Raw genomic sequence first — 9,093 nt, 5'->3', positions numbered from 1 at the left:
ATTTTGCTTCCTTCTCCTTTCAATCAGCTTTCCAATCTTTGTTGTAGCCTAATATAGCTCATGGTCTCCCACCCCGGAGTCTCTTTTCTGTCTCTATCTATAACTCCTCCCCCAGCTCCTCATATTCCTATTTTAGCCCAAGCAGCTGACCTGACAGGCAGAAACCTGTGTTTCCTTCCCTGCCTGTTCCCAGAGGACCTGATAGGCCTTGCATAGTCTTCTGAACACTCCTCCCCACTGCGTGAGCTACCTCCAGGACAGCCGTAGGAAGAGGAATTGGTCTATAGGATGTCCAGTGAAATTGGAGAAGGTATGGTCTGTTTGAGGTCTCTGTTGTAGAGCACGTAGATTTATCATGCAGAAGGGATGGCCTTTCTGTCAGAGAGACCTTCTAGCTCCATGGAGTGTGAAGCTGTAGAGCTTGAACAGAAAGGCACATTCACCTGTTGTTCTAGGGAGGGTGAACAAATGCTCAGGGGAGTAGTTTCAGTTTTTAATATTCTTCCTCAGTCATATTATAATAGTCAAACATCCTGTGTTGATTGTTAGTGGCACAGGAGCTTGTGGTATGCAGATAAGTATGTGAAGGAAAGGTTAATTTACAGAATTTTGTTCAGATAAATGTGTGGCTATTGTTGTGCAAATAGCTAGTTACCATATTGCACAAACAGTTATTTCTTGAATAAATGTTTAAAGTTCTTGCAGCTTGGTTATAGATCCTGCAGTACTGCAACTTTCTATGGAAAAGTGGCAGGCAACAGAGAATCCTGATCCCGCCCCCCCACTTTTTTTCCCCCATACCTCACTTCATGCATTGCCTTTTCTTCTTTAAACTTCTGGCCTCTTTTTCAGGATCTCATCAACCCCATCCAGCTGCGACTTTCTCAGGCTTCTTCTAGAATAATTTATTCTCCATAAACCAGTGTTTCTCAACCGTACAGCTTTAAGATGGGTGGACTTCAACTCCCAGAATTTCCCAGCCAACATGGCTGGCTTGGGAATTCTGGGAGTTGAAGTCCACCCATCTTAAAGTTGCTGAGGTTGAGAAACCCTGCCATATACAAAGGGACTATGTAATAGAGATGTTTATACACACGCACACACACAATCTTAAAAATTGCCTGAAAATTTGTATCATAAACTAAACAACTATAAAAAAAAATGATGAACTTGCTCAACAGTCTTTTTTCTTGTTGCCAAATAACACATATCAGCATTCCACTGCTGCAAACCAGTAAAATTATTCCTCCAATCTTGTATAATAATTTCTGGTGATCCTCCCTTCCAAAATATCTAAGAAAATAAATGCAGCCTTCATGGCTGGTACCTATTTATAGCCTCAACCAACATTAGCCATGTGTGTGGCTAATCCTTGTTTAAAGCCATCCAAGTTGATGAACATGACCACAACCTGATGAAGTAAATTTCATAGTTGGATCATGTGTGACAGAAAGAAGCATTTTCTCAGTAAATTCAAGCTTTATGATCTGTTCCACGATGATGGGGCTCAATTCATATGTACTAGTGCTTACCAAAATGATGTAGGTTTGTCTGCGTGCACACACAGCATTTACTCAACTGTTATTTTTCTTCGCAGAGATGTAACAGTTCTATAACTGTTGTTTTTCTCTTATAATTAATTTTGCGTGTTCTTAAGGCTCATCGTTATCAGACTGAGAGCATTTCCTGCCTTATCTTACTTGGGAATCTTTTAAATTGTTCTTTATTGTGACCCGGTGGCTTGGCACTTATTACGTGTAATTTGTCCCTTTGGCTTCATGTACTGGACAAACATTCCTTAATGCCATTGTTCTAAGACAATACAGTCCTGTACAGTAATTCTTTTCAGCAATTAAGAATCTTCAAAATGGCAAAACTCATTTTCTGTTCTCTTTTCTGAAATTCCAACTTAAGCCCTCTTACGCTTTGCCAAGTTAACTTTGCGTAAATAAGCACAGCTGGGAGAATATTCAAGGGGCACTTTTCACAGAGCTGTGGTGAACAAAATGATGTTTTCTGTGGCACAGAGCAGCAGAAAGCATCACTTTTCCGTCCGTCCTTTAGTTAAAGGGATAGGAAGAAACCCCTGCCCTCTAAGTTGTTCCTTAAGGTGTGATTATGCTGCCCATGTGTCCTTTGTGCCCTTGAAAAACATGACCCCAAATGGGGAGCCAAGATTGAGCTGCCAGAAAACAACCCCACCCAGGGGTCAGGGTGCCAACTTGGCAGCAATTTGTTCCGTTAACAGCTGTCTCACTGGGTGAAGTTCACCAAACAGAGCTCTCATTTGGGCACCCCCATGTCACCTCCTGAAATCTATTGTTGTGACAACGACCACAACCTGTTGTGTCAGAGTGAAAGAATTGTGCTAAGGAGGAAAAACAGAAGTTCAGCCAATGTAGAACAGACCTTCTGCTGGCATGGGGAGGGTGAGGAAGGGCAGCGAAACAGCATCCCCCTGCATCTCCATCAACAGCTTCTGTAGCTTGACAGCTCTTTCCCAACTCTCACGAAGGGGGAAAGGGGAGACTCTGTCATCACTGGCTCTCACTGCCAACAATAATTGGAAATGAAAAGATGGAGGATTTAAATCTCTGTCTGGCCATTCACCTTCAGAGCTAAATCCACTGCACTCTTCACCCTGCCCCAATGCATAGATAATTTGGTCCAGTAAAATTGCAGTCATCCTTTGCCTGTACCGAGAGGGTCCACAGGGTAATGTGAGGGGCAAATAGTATTCTGATGACCTTGACGGGGAAGGAGATAGGTAACAGAAACCAGATTGTTGCTCTTTTCCTGGTGTGAAAGGAGACACTACAAGGGTACAGTAGAGTGAAGGGTACTGTTTATGTTAGAAGGCACTAGCATCAGTAGAAGGGGTGGGACTGGAGCGCTTGTAGGAATGCAGAATTTAGAAGCATTGGGTCAGACCATAGTAAGGTCATCCCAAGTTGTTATCAGATGCTACATTCCGCCTGTGACACATATGAAGACCAGGCAGAGTTTCAGTCTCACTATTGTGGTCACCATCTTGATTTTTTCCCCCTTTTAAACTACACCATGGGGACACCCCTGGGCCCTGTTCTGTTGTCACTGTCCAGAGCCCAAGCAGTTTTTTCTGAATGGGTGGGTGGGGTGCAGTGAGATTACCACTGTTTGAAATTGAGTAATCCACTTCAGTCTTACCGTTCCCATCTCATCTGAGCAGGAAGTTGTTAACATACTAGAAAAGGTATAGGGAATGGATTTTCTCTCTTTCTGCAGTTGTTTCAATGCTCTCCTGGTAAATGTGGCTGCAGGAAAGCAGGCTGTGGTGACTGCTGCCACCACCAGCCTTTGTGCATGCGCTCCCCTCTTATTATGATTATTTTGGTTTGTGTTTTGTCCATTAAAAACCATAGTCCATTTAGCCAGAGTGTGGTGAGAACTGAAATATTGGAATACTGTAGCTCTGGGCATTCTAACTGCTTTTTGTTGCCTTGAATGACAGATAGTAAACCATCTAATTATTTCAACCGCTGAATCCTCATCTGGATGAGCTTTCTCTGTGCGTAGGGCCCAGGGCAGTTGTCCTATGGGGTCCCTTTCAAAAGGTCCTGCCCTCCTCACCTCTTTCCCCAGTTAGTGCGCAGCTGATGCCCAGGTGCACTCCCAAAACGACTGTCCCAAAACATGCTATCCAGAAGCAGCAAAACCAACACTGGGAAGTTCAGGCTGCAAAGCAAGGATGCCTTCATCTCTCTTATGGCAACTCTCAGAAAACTAAAATTTTAATTTCAAGTTAGTAATGTTTTCTATCTCTTTGATCCTTGCTGCCAGTTTAAGTAGAATGGTGTTACTGCATTTGCTTTATGATGCTGCATGTTAAGGAGATCCTTTATGTTCTGGAGGTTTGGCTCAGTAATACTCTATACTGAAGCAGAGTGGTCCAAGAAAGTTTATTTCTTTTTATCTAGAGGTGAGATAATTTTAGAAACATTAACGATAATTGAATAAACAGATGAATTTGGTGGTTTTCCACCTCTGAATTGGTTAGAAGCTGCCAGGAGCTGGGAGGAGAATAAAAAGGGACAAGTCCCCTTTTAAAGAGGACAACCACCTTTTACCTGCCCAAGGTGGAGAAATACTCTTAGACCTCAGAGCACAAGGAGACTGAATTTGTAGCCTGTTCTGGAAGATTGGTTCCCGTTCAGAGCAGCGGGTTCACCTCACCTACCAAACTCCTTTTCTTTTTCTGTGCAGATACCATGGTGAAGGATTCTGCTTCCTCTGACAGGGAACTCATTGAACATAATGACATGGAAGACATCAACTTGCACACAGTGGAGTCTATTAGTGATCTGCACTATGCCTCCATCAGAAGTGAGGACACCAAGACTTCTGAAGGTATGTTTTCAAGGCTTGAGGTTATTCTTTGCACTTCATTCTTTGAACAGTTTCTGGTAAACTCATGCTGACTGCAGCAGAATGGCTGAAGAACCCTGGGATAGTCCCCAGACCAAAGTCTATTACTGTTCCTTCTCATTTCTGCTCATTTTTCTTTCCCCTTCTTTTGCAGGAAGCAGCCAGTCACAGCCCATCACTCCATGGCCTCCACATAGGGCTTCCTCCAAGCATGTCTCTTTCCCAAATGAGGATGACTCTGCCTTTCCCCCAGTCCAAAATTTCCACCTTCTCCCTGATTTTACCTGCTGCCCTTGTTTCAGACCTGCTTGTTGCCCCACTGCCTTCTTCGCTCTCCTTGGAGTGCTCGTTATGGCTAGTCTTGGTTTAGCTACATTGGCTGTGTACCTGAGTGGTAAGTTTGGAGTTTGGTGGGCTACACATAAGCAAGGAGACAATAAAAAGCTCACTATAGTATCTTAATACATATTCACCATGGGGAAGAAAGCATTTTCAGTTAACATTCCCTCTTGAAAACTGCCCAAGGAGAAGTTTTGATGGGGATTCATGATATGCCACAAAGGTTCTTCTGGATAAACTAGAGGGAAACACAGGGTTTCAAATGCCCAGTGCTTCTAATCACGCTACATCCTTTCTCATTCTTTCCAAAATGTAGTTGCTGCCATAACATTTATTCTTCCATATCCAATATGTGATGCTGTATCTCAGCTGACATTTTTGTGAAATGATTTTGTATCTATGTAGTTACACATTGGATCACCTGTTGCATAAATCACATGAAAACACACTCTTCCCATTTTAGACATAAAATGGAAGCTGGTGCTGAAGTTTAGCACCAGGTGCCTTCTTTGCCAATGTAATTTGGTTACAAGCTTTTCTAAGTCCCCTTCTATCAGCAGGAAAAAAGGAAATAAATTAAAACAACAAACATCAGAAGTTCTGGGGTCTCTTGGCTGGGTCAACCCTCAGGATCACACTGATCTGCGACAAACCTCAGAGTGCCAGTTTAAATAAGAGCCTATATGTGTAACACTTAAAGCAGTTTACACTAATGGAGAAACAGGGAACATGCCTCAGCTTGCTGCTGAAGCTGCAAAACTAGGTTCATGTGACACAATAAACCATAAGGTGATTTGCTTAGGTTTTGTGGTGCACTCTGGTGAGGGTGCCTCTCGGTTTTTTAGAACTGAAGTATAATCCCAAATATCTATTGGTTTTACTACCACCACAAACCCTTTTCTGATTTGGAAATGCTTTTGTTTTTCTCTTCTCTTTCTCTCTAGATATGAGGTAAACACAAATGGTGGGATGTGGGGAAGGTACAGAACAGCAGTCACTTTTTAAAACAACATTTGAACAAAGAATCAAATTAACTTTTATTATATAATTTAAGAAGAATTGTAAACAGGTCCCCTTAAAATTACAATTTAGGTTTAATTCTTCAGAGTATTCTACCTCTCATAGCAAGATTACAAAATATCTGTAGGCTGCTAATCTTCCCTTCTCTGCAATAAATATCCATTCCTAACCCTGTTGCTTTGACAGACAATTTCCCTGTGATCGGAGTCTGAGCATCTCCCAGACTTGTCCTTCTACCCACACCTCCCAAATCTCTTTGCTCCCCCTGAATTTAAATGGGGAGGTGGTAGCCCATGTAACTATTTGAGTGAGTTCTAATAGCCAGTCGCCACAAGTTTACTGTAACATGTTAATATAGCCATTGTGGTGTCCAAAAAATAGTTTAAAGCTTAGTTTATTCTGCCAACCCAACCTATTGTTGTTTATTCAGCAAACCATGATTAAGTGCAAAGTGAGTATTTAGTCAAGATGTGAACCATTAGGACAAGTGGAACATTTCTTCCCAGAACACTAAATAGCTCAATGCTGAACAGATCAGCTTCCCTGAGCTTTGGATGGCCTCTGACCCATCACAACACTAGCCAAGCAGAGTGCCATCTTGACATGAGAACCGCTGAGTGGCTACTTTATGGTCACCACAGCCCTCCCAAGAGGTCTAAGTCCTCTTCGGGTCTCCAGCAAACAACCCCCCCCCCCCGCCCAGTGTGTGTATCTTGCTGGCATGGGAAGGCATTTGTTTCATACACCTAGTTGGGGCTGTGCCACCTTCCCCACCAAGATGTAGGGCAAATACTAGGTATCAGCTTCAGTCATCTCTGCTGAATGGCTCAGAGACACGGGAACCGTAGTCCAAAATTTGCAAATGGACTGGATATACAAACGTAAAGACTGAGAGGTTTGGGTATAGCAGGGTGACATGCATTCATATTAAAAATGGTGCAGGAGAGAGAGACTTTTAAACATCCTGTGTTAGTCATGTGGTTACTCTTTCTCTTTTACAGTCTTACAGCGTGAGTCACTCCGCGCTCTTGCCCAGTGGCTGGAGTCCCAAGAGGAGGCCATCCGGCAAATGAGAGCAGTGAGCTTGCAGCTATGGAGGCAGCTAAATGCCAGTGAGCTTGGGGTTCAAACCTGAGCCAAAGAGTCTCATCTCTCCCACCCTCTCTTTTGGAGAAGCTTAGTTCCAGAGCTTTAGAAGAGTGGAAGCCAATTCATTGCTTTGCCAGTTTTAAGAAAATGGTACGCGGTGGGTGGCTTGGACAATCTGATCACTAAAGCAAAAAGGAGTCCTAGAGAAGCACGGATGAGTCTTCCAGCTGCTGCAATCTGTAGGACAAATGGATTACAGGCCCACTTGAGATTGCCAGGCAGGACACGGTGGGGCTGACAGAGATCTGACCAAGAAGTAAAAAGAATGGGGTTCCTATGAAGCAGGCTTCCAGCAGCATCACACTTGCTTTGTTTTTCATTGATCACAGTATTTTAAGAGATACTATGAGCACCTTTTTCAAAATGCACTACTCAACTTGATATGTATTTTTTAAAAAATGTTGCACCTGGGGATGTGTTTGAAGAGTTATAATAAAAAACCCTAGGCTTCTTTGATCTTCGGTGTTTGCTGAAAAGGGGAGCTCCACCTACAGAAAAGAAACCATCAGTCTGTAAAGAACAAGACTTGGGCACAGAATCCAGCCATTAGCTTAGGCTAATAAAAGAAAGGAGCATTTGCTGTTGGCCCTGAAAACTCTCTTCAGAAAATTCCCTGTTCTTTGTTAAAGTACAGCAGAAATTAGGCATTCAGGCAAAGCCATTTCCTAATTTGTGCCTAGCTCCCCACAAGTCAAAAATTGATGGAGGGGGTAGTCCTGTAGCCCAAACCAAGAATATGAATATGTACAGACGATAAATTTCCTGCTGCTAGACCTAAGAGCTTTTTTGTTTTTTATAGGGGGATGCCCAATAGAAAAATGCCTGTCATCACTCTTTTGTTGAAGACAACCAAATTTCTTTTGCAGCAGAGAGGATGGTGACAAGCCATTCCTTTTATTAAACTACTGTAGACTCATCTACAGAGCAACATCAGTGAGCTTTCTTGCTGGCCTTGAGACTGAAAGAAGGGATGGCAATGCAAAAATCACTCTCCGTACTGCCTACCGTCAGCAATGGGGCTAGATATATCGCTGCCTGGACACAGTTTAATGTGGATTCCAGGACAGAGACTGGAGGATTCCTTATTTTTCCCCTCCCACTGCATGACTACCAATCGCTCACCTGAGCATGCCTGCAGACAGTGTAATAGGACATTAGATGTGAGAGGACCAGAGGAGAAGTCGAGGCAGTATACTACATATCAGAGCTAGTTTTTTGTGTAAATATTGTTCCTTCAAAATCATCCTGGAGTGCTCCAGAAGGAAGAAACCATGTAGGGGACAGTAACATTGACCAGGTGGCCTCAGCGGGAAGGCGAGAGGATCCCAGCTGCTACGGGTTTCCACCTGACGGCCACTGGTGGAGATGGCTTCTCAGCTCAGCTCTGGGCACCCATGGTACTTTGACCGTGCTTCCTTTTGGCTCCTACAACCCTACCCCTTATGGTGAATGTGGAAGTGGGAAGAGCTGGAACTGGCGGTGGAGGCAAAGCCTGGCCTCCCTGACTCATATCTTGTGGCCCGTGAGTGAGGATCAGAGGGCTCACCAAGGCTGCTGCCTGCTGCTCGCTCTCATACAGACAGTACAGTACAGTACAGTAGTAGGTGTAGCCCCTACAGCACCCCCTTGTTTTCCGCTGCAGTGCCCAAAAGAGAGGTGAGCCCTGCAGGCACCCTTCCCCACTGAGGAAAAAGTTCTGCGCTCTGCTTACCAGTGGTAGTAAGTGTTCCCATTGGTAAGCAGAAAGCATAACTTTTTTTGCTTTGTTCAGTGTTCCTCTGCCCAAATTAAGGAAAAAAAACATTATACAAGAGAGGTCCAGTCTCTCAACAGTCCAATTAGAAAAGGCCACGGAGACACAGAGCCCAGTAGCTACACAGAGCAGTCCCGCAATGGGCCAGTCAGTGACCATCAGATCTCCAACCTCTGATGATTCTTCCCCCATGTGACCTAGAATGGCTACATGGCCGGTCTCCCTGGAAAACACCACTTTTCTTTGGGAACACCTGGACTGGCTTCAACCTGGTTCAGCAGTGAGCTGGCAAGGAGATGGAGGCTCCATAGTGGAGCCATGCCCTCAGCAAATGGCAAGTAGGTGACTTCAAGTTAGGGCAAGGAGGTTGTGTGAATGAGCTCTATGTTTCTGCAGCCATCATTCAAAATGCACTGTGACACGCAAGT

General features: G+C 44.0%; 1 protein-coding gene across 1 annotated transcript; it reads left to right on the top strand.

Moving 5' to 3' along the window:
- Window positions 1-145: 145 nt before the first annotated feature.
- On the top strand, window positions 146-7,368 carry LSMEM2 (leucine rich single-pass membrane protein 2). The gene is made up of 4 exons (XM_007420657.4): window positions 146-310; window positions 4,243-4,386; window positions 4,559-4,798; window positions 6,765-7,368. Exons 1-4 carry the CDS (start codon window positions 289-291, stop codon window positions 6,896-6,898), a joined length of 540 nt encoding a protein of 179 aa, XP_007420719.1. The 5' UTR covers window positions 146-288; the 3' UTR covers window positions 6,899-7,368.
- The last annotated feature ends 1,725 nt before the right edge of the window (window positions 7,369-9,093 follow it).

Source organism: Python bivittatus, unplaced genomic scaffold (genome assembly GCF_059951505.1).
Source record: "Python bivittatus isolate LINGU-HERP-01145 unplaced genomic scaffold, Pbiv_v1 ctg000080_np1212, whole genome shotgun sequence".
NCBI classification, from domain to species: Eukaryota; Metazoa; Chordata; class Lepidosauria; order Squamata; family Pythonidae; genus Python; species Python bivittatus.
This window is presented reverse-complemented; position numbering and strand designations above follow the sequence as displayed.

What these genes read in the sequence shown, in the direction of transcription:
- LSMEM2 (XM_007420657.4), top strand. Translation starts at nt 289, where the DNA reads ATGTCCAGTGAAATTGGAGAAG. An exon ending in GTCCAGTGAAATTGGAGAAG is followed by an intron (nt 311 to 4,242) that starts GTATGGTCTGTT and finishes TTTTCTGTGCAG; the next exon opens with ATACCATGGTGAAGGATTCT. An exon ending in GGACACCAAGACTTCTGAAG is followed by an intron (nt 4,387 to 4,558) that starts GTATGTTTTCAA and finishes CTTCTTTTGCAG; the next exon opens with GAAGCAGCCAGTCACAGCCC.